The sequence below is a fragment of the Schistocerca serialis genome, chromosome 2 (assembly GCF_023864345.2).
Source record: "Schistocerca serialis cubense isolate TAMUIC-IGC-003099 chromosome 2, iqSchSeri2.2, whole genome shotgun sequence".
NCBI classification, from domain to species: Eukaryota; Metazoa; Arthropoda; class Insecta; order Orthoptera; family Acrididae; genus Schistocerca; species Schistocerca serialis.
Window position 1 is genome coordinate 1,092,646,140 of NC_064639.1, and position 16,170 is coordinate 1,092,662,309.

Here is a 16,170-nt window from a genome sequence, read left to right on the forward strand (position 1 = left end):
AGATTTGACATACATTGTATTTCAGAAGTTTCTTCAAGATCTTGTGTTCGTTTTTTAATGCTGTTTCTACTATAATTTTTGTTCTCAGTAGGATGTTTTGTTTTATTTTTGAATATAAAATAAAAATGTAGTACTCCAAACTGTCACAATTTTCAGGATAAATAAACGAGACGCACTAGCGCGTCCATGGCCAACCAATACAGAATGTTACGTAATTGCCACTGACACCTTAGTGCACCCCCAAAAAAATTTGATTGCTTACATTGCAATGCAAGGCCAATTACAGTGGCAGCGAACATGTTAAATATTTGCGGTGATGCTAAACTGATTTTGTATGTGTTTTTTGGCAGTGCCACTATGGTTTCATTGTATTAGGACATATTTTAAATGCATGCTGTCCACATTTATTGAGGTAATACTTTTCATTTGGGGCCTATTTTATTGTTTTATGTTGTTTACTGTCTACTAGCTGCATTTTGTTTTCCCAAGTTTTGCTGCAGATCCAAAGATGGTCATCGCTAATGAAAACCAGTAATCACAGATATTGCCCATAGCATAATTTTCACAGAGTGGCTAAAATGTCCACTGTCTTTTTACAAGTTATAATTAATGATTTCTGTTGAATAGTGGAATAAGATTTGTTTGACGGAGGACCTTTACATGAAATAATAATTGCTATTGGATTATTCGATCTAGTTTGCCAAAATATGGCATTCTGTTTCAGTAACAATGTTTTAACTAAGTATGCTAATTACTCTGAGACTAAACGAAGGCAAAAGTTACTACCATATTTCCAGCATTAGCTGCATAAATGCTTCATTTATCTCTCTACTTTTGATCTATTTTATTTGAAAGTTAGCAGTTGATTACATGTTCCCTTAGGACAATGATGAATTTATATTACTGGTATTTTGCAGTTAAAACAGTTTCTAGGTAATCTTATTACACCAGTGGCTTCTAATTAACCAAATCATAGTAAAAGTGAAGTTTGCTAAACCTTTAGTTAATATTTGAAATTTTTGGTATTGTGCATCATCATAAATATAACACTTTTCAAAATATTTGCAAAAAAAATAAAAAAATAAAAAAACTGCAAAAAAGATGTTGGGGGGGGGGGGGGGGGGGAAACATGACAGTGGAAAAACAATCCACCTGCTTTGTTACAGTGTGATCAACTCACCAGACAAAAACTACTAAAAAGCTAGTTCCAGAGACTGGTACAAAAGCTTTGGAAGACAACCCCAAAAGTATAACCCCCCTAGTTAAGGCTGAAAAGTAAGGATAGAAAAATGGCACATAGTAACAAGAAAATGGCAAAATCGAGATAAAAGTGTTAATAAAATTTTGAAATGTGAAGAACCCAGAAAACTTATAAAAACTGACACAAAAGCCCAAGAGGGGTCTGTAGTATGAATGCGGGATTTGGAAACTAAAAAGCAACAAAGAGGTATACGAAAAAACTGAGAATATAATAGATACAATAAGGAAGCAGAGGGTCACATTTTATGGCCACTTAGAAAGAATGGATATCAAGAGTGTAACCAAAGAGATATTCAACAACTTTGACAAAAATCCAGAAGCCCGAATTTCGTGATTTATAGATGTTAAGAAAGATTTACAGGAGTAAGGAATAACAGAGAGAAACAGAGAAAATAGACATGAGTTCAGGCAAAAAGTACAATGGTCAAGGGTTTCCAGAAGATAACGCAAAAGAAGAGAGGAGGGACATGGACAGAAGAAAGAAGTATTGGGAAGCCGAGAAAAGGAGAACAATATGATATCATGAATCAGCTGTGTCGCACTGTACTGAGTTGACCTAATTCAGACAATAATAAATGCTCCTGCCCACCACATAGAAGAGGCATTGCGCGCGCGTGCCCACACACACACACACACACACACACACAGAGAGAGAGAGAGAGAGAGAGAGAGAGAGAGAGAGAGAGAGAGTCTTTTCGTTGCGCTTGTCTATGACTCATTGCCTCCTCTGTGTGGTTAGTAGCAATTTATCATTTTCAGAATACTTTTTTTACTCCATCCAGGAATTTCCATTATTTAGTTACAATATTAATAATAACAATAACAATAGTAGTAGTAGTAAAAGTCAATAAACACCAACGCAACACAGAAACCCCCCAATGGCCCAAGAGGTGGAAGCAGCAGTCAAAACACTGGGAAACTAAAAGAAATGTGGAGAAGGCCCAAGTTTTTGTAGAAATATGGCTTTATCAAAAATTCAAAACAATGGATAACATAAAAATTCCCTAAACATTGGACCACAGCTATTAATCTACCCACTCCACAAAACAGCAAACAAGAGCAATCCAAATAAATGAAGGTACATCTTTCTTGAACTGCACATACAAGTTTTAAATGGTTGGGTTAAATAACAACTGCATCACAAAACAGGTGAATCCCAGTAAGGCTTCAGACTCTGGAGACGATGTACAGAACAAACCATCGTCTTAAAAATTACTTGTGGCATATTACAGTAAACAAAACAAGCATCTTTGCAATCACCTTTTGTATAATTTAAGAAGCCATGTGACTGTACTCATGCATCTTAACAGAAAATCTTACAAAAATTTCTGGCTCCACCAAAAGTTAAATTGGTAGAACTCCCCATTACCAACTGAAAATCTAGTCACTTACAGAGGAGATTTTCTGAGCAATTCCCCATGAAGATTTTGAGACAGGGAGACTGCTTGTGACCACTACTGCTCAACTTTGTGCTGGAATCTAGGAACATCAGAATTGAAAATGTCAAAGACAAAAAATTTAAACTGCCTGGGATTTGCTGACGACCTCCTCCTCCTCTCCAACAACATTAAGGAATCTCAGCACAAAGTTAAATGTCATTTTGTACAACTTTTCTGTAATCTGATAGATCTCTCAAATTATTGTGGTGATTGTCTACAAAATTGCATACTCCTGCCCACATTCATACAAAGGACTATCATCATTACACTGATAAGCTATTCATTTTCCTCTAAATTTTCAATTCCTAGCACTGTCTGTTCCAAATGCATTCATATACCTTCGCTCCCCACAGCATCTCATAAAATTGAAATCCTAATTATCTCGGCATCTCCTACTAAATCAGTCGAGTTACTCAATCCTTTCATATAATTCTGCTCAACATTGATATACTTTTGTGGATATTCGCGTACTCATATTTCAAGTCTCCTTCAGCTTCAAAACCTCTTTTATTTTCTCGCCCACAGTTGAGTCATTGAGGCACTCTAATTCCTCAACTGTTTCTCTAAGAATGTTGCAAGACCCTCCCCTTCCCCCCTCCCTCTCTCCCCTTTCCGTGTCATTGTTGGCCCCTCCGTACGTTTTTTTTTGTACTTATTATTAGGAAAAGTGCTGGTGAGTTGTTAAAAACTTTTAGTCTTTTCTCTTATCACTTCTCTAGGTACAACTCTTCCCTTGTAAATGTAACATTAACACCATTCATGGATTAGGCTTTAGGTCTGTTCGGATTGGCTGACTGCTGCAGTACAAGGGGCGATTTATGATTGTGGGACGTGGGATCAGCATGTCACCCTCGCTCTAGCTGTCATTTTCAGTAGATGAATCGTCATGATCCCACTACTTCTTTATTCAAGCAGCTCCTCATTTGGCTTCACAAGGGCTGGTTGGACCCATTGCCAGACCTCCATACCCCTCCCTTTAGCAATATCAATTAACATAGATTGCTACTCGCCACATAGGAATTGGGCAGTGGACAGACATATTTAAAAGCACTGTAATCTCCAGGCACTGATGTTGATCTGAAATCCCAGTGATGACCGTGTGTGTGTGTGTGTGTGTGTGTGTGTGTGTGTGTGTGTGTGTGTGTGTGAGAGAGAGAGAGAGAGAGAGAGAGAGAGAGAGAGAGAGAGAGATACCATCCCAGATTTCCCTGTAGCGTCATGTCATTTCTTCCTTTTGTGATCTGTGTGATGAGAAGTCTTTCAGAGACTTTACAAAAATGGTCGGGATGAACATCACAATTCATTCAGTTTAAATTTTTGGCAAATAGTCTCAACACTTTCACCCCAGTCAGTAGTAATCACTTCATTGCTTACTGCTCTGTGAATGATGTACTTCATCTTCTATTTATATAACAAACTTTTCCGGTTTTCCTCTTCATCCACATTGTGTAGCTTGCATTTCAGTAATAATTGTACAAATCATTTCTCTCTCTCTATGTTGACCGCCTGGCGAAAGAGGCCACCAGTCAACCACCCCTGGAGATTGGCCTCCCGGAGACTGATTTGCGGGCAGTCTTACGCCGCGCCGTTCTTTCGGTTTGGGACGCTGAATGGCGCAATCTGCCCACGCCCAACAAACTCCATCCAATCAAGGCGACGACAACTGTGTGGCGGTCGTCCATGCGGGTCTCCCGCAAGGATACTGTTGTCCTCTGCCGGCTGTGCATTGGGCACACTCGGCTTACGCACGGCCACTTATTGCGCCGTGAGGACGCACCTCTATGTCGCTGCGGCTTCGTTTTATCAGTGGTCCATATTTTATTGGAGTGTCCGCTTTTAGCTGTGCTCAGGCAGTCGTTCGCACTGCCTGACACGCTCCCTGCCCTTTTAACAGATGATTCTGCTACGGCTGACTTAGTTTTACGTTTTATTCGGGCAGGGGGTTTTTATCATTTAATCTAAGTGTTTCTGTTTTATCTTATTGTTTTGTGTGGATTCTGGCCTTTGGCCTCCGGTTTTAAACTGATTTTTTTAATGTGTTTTAAGTGGTTGGTTTTTCCTTTTTTATTTCTATGGTCGGCCAACCACCGTTACACTCTGTGTTCATTTTGTCTGGTCTTTGTCTCAGTTTCTCTTGTTCTGTGTCATCTGTGCTCTATTCTGTTAATCGTTTTTATTCTCTGTGGGTGTTTTTAGTACTTGGAAAAAGGGACCGATGACCGTAGCAGTCTGGTCCCTTTAATCCCACAAACCAACCAACCATTTCTCTCTCTCTATCCATTTAATAGAATGAAATTTATTTTTCTTCTTCACTGTTGTTGTGCCCATTATTCTTATCTTATTTTAACACCCTTAATTTTCTAATTATTTTGCTTACCTTCTTCCAATCTTGTCACCAGTGCTGCTATCTGATTTCCCAACAATAATGCAGTTAAACTAACCTTGGGTGTTCTACCATCACAACAACTTTTAGGATACATCACAGCTCACTTAAATAAATAATTCCTAACTCCTACTTTGCAGCCTTCAAACTTCACTCAACCTACTATTTAATTTATAACGCTTTAAGTGACTGTTCTCACTTATGTTACTAGCTCTAATTTTGTCTCCTTCTTGTCGCAAACATCCTGAATTTTCCCCCTCAATCCCCCCTCCCCAGCTTTCCTAGATTTTTGTTTAATTTCTCCTGTCTAAAAAGCTCAGCAGATGTGTCAGCAGTAATATTCAGCAAATGGACTTGTGGATAGTGGTGAATTACCTGTAAAAAAAACTGCACAAATATTTCTGAAAACTTGTCAACCCTCTTTTATGAAAAGGAAGTGGGGGGAGGGGTTGCAAGAATATTAGGACTGACACTGATGATCAAAATAGATATAATTAATGTGATTGATTACCAAGGCTTTACATGGGATACTTTTAGTATAAAAGGTGTGATATTGTTGAAGTGGTACTACTGCTGGAAGCTAGTGGTTTTGAAGTGAGTAAAAGTCCTCATTGAGAATTTGACATGGCTGATTAGAAATTGATGAAATGTATGATGAGATAAAAGAAATTATTCAGGTAGTGAAGAGAGACGAAAATTTAATAGTCATGGGTGACTGAAATTCAACAGTAGGGAAAGGAAGAGAAGGAAACGTAGTAGGTGAATATGGATGAAAGAGGAAGCTGCCTGGTAGAATTTTGCACAGAGCATAACTTAATCATAGCTAACACTTGGTTCAAGCATCATGAAAGAAGGTTGTATACATGGATGAACCCTGGAGATACTAAAAGGTTTCAGATAGATTTTATAATGGTAAGACAGAGATTTAGGAACCAGATTTTAAATTGTAAGACATTTCCAGGGGCAGATGTGGACTCTGACCACAATCTATTGGTTATAAACTGTAGATTAAAACTGAAGAAACTGCAAAAAAGTGGGAATTTAAGGAGATGCACCTGGATAAACTGAAAGAACCAAAGGTTGTAGAGAGTTTCAGGGAGAGCATAAGGGAACTATTGACAGTAATGGGGGAAAGAAATACAATAGAAGAAGAATGGGTAGCTTTGAGGAATGAAATAGTGAAGGCAGCAGAGGATCCAGTAGGTAAAAAGACGAGGGCTAGTAGAAATCCTTGGGTAACAGAAGAGATACTGAATTTAATTGATGAAAGGAGAAAATACAAAAATGCAGTAAGTGAAGCAGGCAAAAAGGAATACAAACGTCTCAAAAATGAGATCGACAGGAAGTGCAAAATGGCTAAGCAGGGATGGCTAGAGGACAAATGTAAGGATGTAGAGGCTTATCTCACCAGGGGTAAGATAGATACTGCCTACAGGAAAATTAAAAAGACCTTTGGAGAAAAGAGAACCACTTGCATGAATATCAAGAGCTCAGGTGGAAACCCAGTTCTAAGCAAAGAAGGGAAAGCAGAAAGGTGGAAAGAGTATATAGAGGGTCTATCAGGGGCGATGTTCTTGAGGACAATATTATGGAAATGGAAGAGGAGGTAGATGAAGATGAAATGGGAGATATGGTACTGCGTGAAGAGTTTTACAGAGCACTGAAAGACGTAAGTCGAAACAAGGCCCCGGGAGTAGACAACATCCCGTTAGAACTACTGACAGCCTTGGGAGAGCCAGGCCTAACAAAGCTCTACCATCTGGTGAGCAAGATGTATGAGACAGGCGAAGTTCCCTCAGACTTCAAGAAGAATATAGTAATTCCAGTCCCAAAGAAAGGAGGTGTTGACAGATGTGAAAATTACCGAACTATCAGTTTAATAAGTCACGGCTGCAAAATACTAACACAAATTCTTTACAGACGAATGGAAAAACTGGTAGAAGCTGACCTCGGGGAAGATCAGTTTGGATTCCGTAGAAATGTTGGAACACGTGAGGCAATACTGACCCTACGACTTATTTTAGAAGAAAGATTAAGGAAAGGCAAACCTACGTTTCTAGCATTTGGAGACGTAGAGAAAGCTTTTGACAATGTTGACTGGAATACTCTCTTTCTAAATCTGAAGGTGGCAGGGGTAAAATACAGGGAGCGAAAGGCTATTTACAATTTGTACAGAAACCAGATATCAGTTTTAAGAGTCGAGGGGGTATGGAAGGGAAGCAGTGGTTGGGAAGGGAGTGAGACAGGGTTGTAGCCTCTCCCCAATGCTATTCAATCTTTATATTGAGCAAACAGTAAAGGAAACAAAAGAAAAGTTCGGAGTAGGCATTAAAATCCATGGAGAAGAAATAAAAACTTAGAGGTTTGCCGATGACATTGTAATTATGTCAGAGACAGCAAAGGACTTGGAAGAGCAGTTGAACGGAATGGACAGTGTCTTGAAAGGAGGGTATAAGATGAATATAAACAAAAGCAAAACGAGGATAATGGAATGTAGTCAATTAAATCAGGTGATACTGAGGGAATTAGATTAGGTAATGAGACACTTAAAGTAGTAAAGGAGTTTTGCTATTTGGGGAGCAAAATAACTGATGATGGTCCAAGTAGAGAGGATATAAAATGTAGACTGGCAATGGCAAGGAAAACATTTCTGAATAAGAGAAATTCGTTAACATCGAGTATAGATTTGTCATGAAGTAGTTTCTGAAAGTATTTGTATGGAGTGTAGCCATGTATGGAAGTGAAACATGGCTGATAAATAGTTTAGACAAGAAGAGAATAGAAGCTTTCGAAATGTGGTGCTACAGAAGATTGCTGAAGATTAGCTGGGTAGATCACATAACTAATGAGGAAGTATTGAATAGAATTGGGGAGAAGAGGATTTTGTGGCACAACTAGACTAGAAGAAGGGATTGGTTGGTAGGACATGTTCTGAGGCATCAAGGGATCACCAATTTGGTACTGGAGGGCAGCGTGGAGGGTAAAAATCGTAGAGGGAGACCAAGAGATGAATACACTAAGCAGATTCAGAAGGATGTAGGCTGCAGTAGGTACTGGGAGATGAAGAAACTTGCACAGGTTAGAGTAGCGTGGAGAGCTGCATCAAACCAGTTTCAGGACTGAAGACCACAACAACGGTCAGGGAAAGAATGTTAATGGTTTCAGAGAAATGTAGAGCGTGTATCTTAAAGCCATGGAACCAAACAAATTGTGGAACTCTCACCATAATTGTACCAGAACAGAATTTAAGAATTTGTGTGGAGTGGGTGAACATTTAAGAATTTGTGTGAAGTGGGAGAGTTCTTTTCGACAGTCCACAAGAAGGTTCACATGACATGCCTCATTAGTAGCAATGGTCTCACTCCCATGAAAATTCACCTTTTCCAGTGTCCCACCAATTGGTGACTCCATTACTTACATGCATACCAGTTTGGGTGACTACTCTTATCCTTTATATAAAAGTTGGTAACACTGTGACAGTCAGTGATAAGCCTTCTTCCTCTACAAACTTGTTTAAGAACTACTTATAAAAGTCCTTCCTATCCACCCAAAATCTTCTATTCCTTTCACCATTAATTTATACTACCTGTCACCAAAGAAGGAAGTCCTGTTCTAGTGCAATTCCTTTACACTATAAATTAATCCTCTCAGGTGAAGTAAACATGTTGCTTAATGACATCCCTCCTTTTTTTATTTTCAGTTCTAAGGATTATAGATCAAGCAAATCTTCAAAAGAATGTTCCTAAATATTCTGAAGAGTGGAGGAAAAAAATTGTCGCGGAGATCAAGAAACAGGGCATAAAGGCTTTTCCCCGATTTGCAGTATGTAACTGTTCAGAATGTACAAATACCTCAGTTGCCTGAAGTGTTTTACTAATAGAACTGCTTCTGTACTTTCCATTGTTACACATATGCTTTAGAATGATTCGCTGCTGCTTTAAATGTATTTCTCTCTTTCTAAAAAGGGAAAATAAATCTTTAACTTGTTTACAAAAATTTGCTGCTTTTTTAATTGGATTGATTGTAATTGTCTACTTCTAAAAATTTATACAAGTGTGCAGTAAATTAATTGTGTGTGTATTACAAGAATAGTGGCTCTTTTGCAAAGAATACTGCCATACAATGCTAACGTTAAAACAGTATCAGACTCCAGATATTTGATACCCAGGAGAAATGGCTAGAGAGGTGTGTTTAAATTAAAAACTTTAAATTATTAATATTTCACAATTATGTTATCAGTCACCAGGCAAATTGTTACAATATTTCTCCAGAATACTGGACTACTATTCAAAAATACGGTGCTGATTGTTACTGTGTTAATATGTATTAGGACCAACCCAGATAGAACCCAGTGTCCAGTGCAGTCATTAATACAATGCAGCTGGATGGACCAATACAGATAGTATTGTAACCCTCACATTAGGTCCAACAACATATACGGAGCACAAATGTGTACCTCCTGTAACAACAGACAATGTGATACTAATTCAGAAACCAACAATGATAGTTTTTGGTAGGAAACATTGTAAGCCTTACTTCCTGTTAGAAATTAATAAGCAGTTATTTCTGACTGAAATTTATTGAAGTCCAAGCACTTCTACCTCATTGTGCACTCATATTGAAATTGTAATATTAAGCAACATTCGACTTAAGGATCGTGGTGGTGGAAACCACATAAGGTGGAATTAGGTCAGGTAAACGGCAGCAGCTGTTAATAGTTCATTGTAGAAGAGAAATCAGATAATAACAACTAAGAGCAAGTCAGCTGTTGGGCACTCTCATATTTACACGCTCCGAAATTTCACATTTTTATTTACAATGTCGGCGAACGTTCCACTGCAGTTGCCCTCACGAGACGTGGGTGATGTCACACAATTTGGTACATCCGTATCTTCCAGTTTCACATCCAGTGGTTTATCTAAAGATAGTTTGACCACCATCCAGCCTTGTAGCAACATGATTAGTGCCAATGCCTGCTACTCTCTAAATGTAAGTTCTTTACAAGTCATATTAAACTGACTGAATGCTAAATGACAATATTGACTGGAGAATTTGAGAGTCCTGTTGACACCTGATAAGCATGTGATCCATAGTGTTATTCCCATGCCTCACAGAATTCTCAGGGTCCTGATAGTTTAGTGTATAACTGATAGAACTGTCAGATATCCTAATTCCATTTGTAAGTTTCTGGGATATTTGTATTGCAGTTTGGGTAACAGAAAATTGGGTGTAGAGGACTGAGGAAAATCAGGTGATGACTTAAGGCCATCTACCTCGCTACTTGAAAACTGGGTAAATAAACAAGAAATTGGACTTTTAAAAAATCCAACTGCTCTGCTACTTTTTATTGCAGCCAAAGAGGCGTACTTCACAATAATGAAGGTGACCTAATGCTCTTAACTCTACACATTTCTGTCTTGCTTTGTTCCATACTACTGCCTCTGAAAATATGTAATACTTTTCGTGACATACTGTAGCTACAAAGCTAGAAAGAAACAAACTCAAAATGCAGGAAATCGGAAATATAGATTATGAGAATTTATTTCATAATAGAAAGGTTACACAGATTAAATGAGGCAACAAGTTCAGAACCTTGAAAAGTGAAGATTTGTACAGGTGTGGCAAATACTTAACAAAGATTGGGGAAAAAAAAACTTAGTAGGTATGAAAGAGACGAATGAAGTGAGAATCTCAAATTGAATGGAGTCCCATACAGAAGAGAAGGTGCCATTTTCCTGTAAATAATAATAAGAATACAATATGAGAACTTAACAGAAAAGTCTTAGACAGGATGCAAGGAGATGTAACAAATATTTGATTAGAGATAGAACTGAAAATAATAACAAATGTGGTTTAGACAAAATTGAAACTTACACCGGTGAGACGAAACACTATGACCACTGCTGTGCAGAGAGTATAGTACCCATGCAGAGATGAATGGAGACGACTTTGACAAAGAGCAGATTGTTATCTCCAGATGCGTGGGAATGATTATCCCAGAACCGACAATGCTGTTAACATGCTATTGTTGTGAGCAACTATTGAAAGTGGTTGAATGATGGTGAAACCACTAGTCAACAACAAGATGTTTGTTGCTCAAATCTCATCACAGAATGTGGAGGTTGGAGGCTTGCCCTCTCTATAGAGCAGGGTATACGGTGTTCTGTGGCAGGTCTGTTTGGTAGAGTATGTTGTTGATGCAGGTATAAATGTTTTGGAGCACACCCTTCAGCCCACTTGCATCACCTGGTTGGTTGAATAACATCCGTTGTTACACCAGGTCAAGGGTTGTGTCTAGATGTGCTCACATCCACCCAAACTGCCATTCAGAATATGCGCTTCGCCACAGGTTCAGGCTGGTGGGGGCAGTGCTAAGTTATGGTGGATGTACACCTGGGATTCCATGTGATATGTGGTAGCAATTGAAGGCACCATGACAGCTGTGGACTGCATGAATATTATTGCTGGTCATCTGCATTACTTCGTGCTTGATTTCTTTCCCAAAATTAGTGGCATCTTTCATCATGAAACTTCCTGGCAGATTAAAACTGTGTGCCGGACCGAGACTCGAACTCGGGACCTTTGCCTTTCACGGGCAAGTGCTCTACCAACTGAGCTACCCAAGCACGACTCACGCCCTGTCCTCACAGCTTTACTTCTGCCAGTACCTCGTCTCCTACCTTCCAATCTTTACAGAAGCTCTCCTGCGAACCTTGCAGAACTAGCGCTCCTGAAAGAAAGGATATTGCGGAGACATGGCTTAGCCACAGCCTGGGGGATGTTTCCAGAATGAGATCTTCACTCTGCAACAGAGTGTGCGCTGATATGAAACTTCCTGGCAGATTAAAACTGTGTGACGCACCGAGACTCGAACTCGAGACCTTTGCCTTTCGCGGGCAAGTGCTCTACCAACTGACCTACCCAAGCACGAGGTACTGGCTGAAGTAAAGCTGTGAGGACAGGGCGTGAGTCATGCTTGGGTAGCTCAGTTGGTAGAGCACTTGCCCACAAAAGGCAAAGGTCTCGAGTTCGAGTCTCGGTCCGTCACACAGTTTAATCCATTATCAGGCACCAGCTCCGCAACCACAAACTACCAACTCGTAATGTTGGGGAATTGCATGATGTGTCTGTTGAAGTCTTATGCTGCGTACCTTCGAAAACTTACCAAGAATTTGTCGAATCCATTCCCTTTGAATCATTGCTCTATTGTGTTCCAAAGGTGGGCCAAGATGACATTAAGCAAGTGCATATAATGTTTTTACTTATCATTGTATGTTGGGTAGATTTCCCATTTCGTCAGCGAAGATGGCAATTTCCTTCATAGACCTAACTAAAAAGAGAAAGGAAATTTTATAGGCATTTATAAGGCAGACGCGCATAAACGAAGCTCTCGCAAAGTTAAGTGATTAATATTGAAATAAGAGCTAATTTAGTTAAGTTACATTTTAGACTAGTGTATATACTTCTTCTCTAGGCTATCTGTTGAAGGTTTCGCCTTTCTGACTGTATTTAGATCGAAAAGGAAGTATTGCATAAAAGGCCGGCAGTCACTAGTTTTGTTTATGTTTTTTTTTTTTTTTTGTGTAAATTTTGCGCGAGTGTAGATTTTTGTTTTTGACTAGAGTTATCGCTTCAAAGTCAAATTAATTCATGCCGGTCATACAGAGCTAGGTAGTTAAAAGTTTCAGAAGTAAATTTAAAAGTTTGTTTACATTAGTAGGCTACAGGTTACGAAACTAATGTGGTCTCGTCCAACTTATTCTCTGCTTTTGTGTTAAGTTTGTCTATCAAACCATGTGTGACAAATGTGGTGGTTGCCATAGAAATTTGAAAGAGGGGGTGTTCTGTGTAGACTTTAAATTAGGGTTTCATTGGGGCGAATGTAGCGGTGAGGAAACGAGGATAGAAAATGAGGCTCTTCCATGGCAGTGTGGGTTATGTAGAAAGGACAGAAAAATCACTGAACAGGGGGCAAAATTTGTGCCCTTAAGGCTAAATTAGAAAATGTGAGCTTGGAATTATGTAGGTTAAGGGAGGAAAAAGAGACTGGGAAAAGATAGCAAGCAAGGGCGAAATATGGAAACACTTGAAAAAACTCCAGTAATTCAATTAGTAAATCAGTTCGGCTTGCTATCTGAAGTGAAGGAAAGGCCTCATCCAGATGTAGTTGAAAGTAGGTTGAAGCCGAATATTAGCTTAAAGAAAAAAGACAGGTTGGGATGAAACCAGAATAGGAAAAGAAGAATTCTGCTTATAGGCAGCAGTCATGGTAGGAGTGTGGGCCAGCAGCTGCAGGGGAAATTAGGTGCAGGGTACCAGGTCACAAGTTTTGTGAAACCAAGTGCTAGCCTTAGCCAGGTGACAGAAAACTTAGGTCAGCTATGCAGGGACTTTGAGAAGGAAGATCAGGTAATTGTAGTTGGGGGAGCAGTAAACAGCGTGGCTATGAATCCAGGATACAGTATTAGGATTGATAAAATAGGAGCAGAAACTGAACACACAAATGTGGGGTTTGTGGAGGTCTTTCAGCGCCATGATCAGCCCTGGGTAAACACTGCTGTAAGGCATGTTAACACTGAGCTGAACAGGATGCTCCAGACACTGGCAAAATCTCACATAAGTGTTGATGGTAGGTGGGGATACACTACACCATGGCCTGCACCTAAAGAGGATGGGGAAAAATAAGTTAGCTTCTCTATTAGCAGAAACTGTAAGGGGGTCCACAGTCACACAAGGGGTGATCCCTGTGGTTAATGGGTCCAGGCAGACAGATTTTTTAGGTTAAAGCCAAAGTCCAGACAGATGACAGTCAAGATAAATAGAATAAAAGAAACTTCATGTACAGTAAATAGGAGTACAGCTAAGGGCAGTATCAACTTACTTCATCAAAATATCAGGGGAATAAAAAATAAAGTAGATGGGCTATTAGTGTTTTTAGATGATCTCAAAAATAAGAATGAGATTGGTATACTCTGTCTGTCTGAACTCCATGTAACCGTGGGCATGGATAGTGTCAGTATAAGTGGGTATAATTTAGCATCTTACACTTATAGATCTAGGATGGATAAAGGAGGAGTTGCCATTTTCATAAAACAAGGATATAAATGCAAAACTGTAGAAGTAAGCAAATTTTGTGTTGATCAGCACTTTGATGTTTGTGCATGTGAACTTCAGCTAGATAATGTAGTATTGATATTAGCAACACTGTACAGGTCCCCATTAGGAAACCGGGAGCTATTCATAAAAAAGTTTGACTCTCTATTATGCTGCCTGTCAGACAAAAATAAGAAGTTATTAATCTGTGGTGATTTCAATGTAAACTTTCTAAATAATTCTGATAGGAAAAGTGAACTAGAAGTGTAATTAACAACATATAACGTAGAATCAGTGATCAATTTCCATACAGGTATAGCTCAAGACAGTAGCACACTAATAGATAATGTATTTGTACAGAACGATGATGTAAAACAAACACATGCTTTCCCTGTGGTAAATGGGTTGTCAGACCATGATGCACAACTGATTAACTTACAAAACCTAACAGGGTGTACAGTTTGGAAACCATTAAGTAAAAGTGTAAGGTCGCTCAACCCGATATCTATAGAGCACTTCAAAGAAAGCTTAAGATATGTTAATTGGTGAGATGTATAAATGAGCCAAAGACTAATGATAAATGCAACATATTTCTTGATAAATTTATATCCATTTTTGAACAGTTTCCCAAAGAAAATTACTAAATGTAACACCACATACTTTTCAAAGAAATCTTGGATTACTACAAGTATTAAAGTGTCTTCAGAAAGAAAAAGAAAACTTTATATGAGACAGCGAGAACTAGTATAGATCCAGAAGTAGTTTTACACTATAAAAACTATTATAACTTACTGAGAAAAGTTGTAAGGAAATGAAGAAATATGTATGTTAGAGAAGAAATTAACAACTCCGGCAATAAAATAAAATCAATATGGAATGTTGTTAGAAGGGAGAAAGGAAAAGTAACCACTGCGGTAGGTAGTATTACTATTAAGGAGAACGAGAGCATCCTAACCAACAGTACACAAGTAGCTGATTTATTTAACAACCATTTCTTAAGTGTAGGAGAAAAAATTGGTGAGAACAGTTCAAAAGAAAAAGCCAGGCAGTACATGGAAGAGTCTGTTTTGAAAAAATTAGTCAGATTAAGTTTCTCATAACAACCTCTTGTGAAATAAGTAAAATTATAAATCTTTGAAAAATAAATGTTCTGTTGGAGTAGATGACATCTCTAATAAGATATTAAAACAATGTGGAGCAATTACAGCTGATGTTTTGAGTCACATATGTAATGCATCTTTAACTCTAAGTACTTTCCCAGAGAAATTGTCAGGCTGCTCTACAAAAATGGGGACATCACAGATGTCAATAATTATCGTCCAGTATCCTTGCTTATAGCATTTTCAAAAAACTTCGAGAAAGTAATGTACTAGAGTGGTTAACCATCTCAACAGTAGTGGGATACTTAGTAAATCACAGTTCGGATTTCAAAAATGCTGTTCCACTGAGACAGCAAAACCTACAGAACAGGAAGCAAAAAGTTTCCTTATATGGGTCAAGTGATTTAAATAAGTTTGCCACTTCATCTAACTGGGGTAAAATAATATTAGGTGTTCCACAGGGTTCAATCATGGGTCCCCTTCTGTTCTTGATACATGTGAACGAAATCCCTTCCTATCTGAAACAGGAAGCTGAACTGACACTGTTTGCAGATGATACGAGCATCATTATTAATCCAGTAAAAGAAACTCCAATTGAAAATGATACAAGTAAGGTATTTGGAAAAATCATTAATTGGTTTTCTGCAAATGGGCTTGCTCTAAACTTTGAAAAAACACAGTACATCCAATTTTCTGTGCAAAAAGTACAGTTCCTTCAATAAATATAACACAGCAACAGAAGTCAGTAGGCAGGGTAGAGCATACTGTTTTTTGGGTGTGCATATAGATGAGAATCTTAATTGGAAAATTCATATTTTGGATCTTCTAAAGTGACTAGGTTCAGCAACTTTTGCAATCAGAATAATTGCCAATTTTGAGAATATAGAAATTAGTA

General features: G+C 38.6%; 1 protein-coding gene and 1 non-coding gene across 2 annotated transcripts in view; one reads left to right on the forward strand and one right to left on the reverse strand.

The window, feature by feature from the left end:
* The window catches only part of LOC126456707 (DNA primase large subunit), an 85,576-nt gene that overhangs the window by 30,821 nt on the left and 38,585 nt on the right, over positions 1-16,170 (forward strand). The window contains exon 3 of the mRNA XM_050092447.1: positions 8,783-8,904. Within this exon, the coding sequence (XP_049948404.1) occupies positions 8,783-8,904 (122 nt within the window). The remainder of the gene's footprint in view (positions 1-8,782; positions 8,905-16,170) is intronic.
* Positions 11,635-11,709, reverse strand: Trnas-uga (transfer RNA serine (anticodon UGA)). The gene has a single exon. It is a non-coding gene; the product is annotated as a tRNA-Ser (tRNA).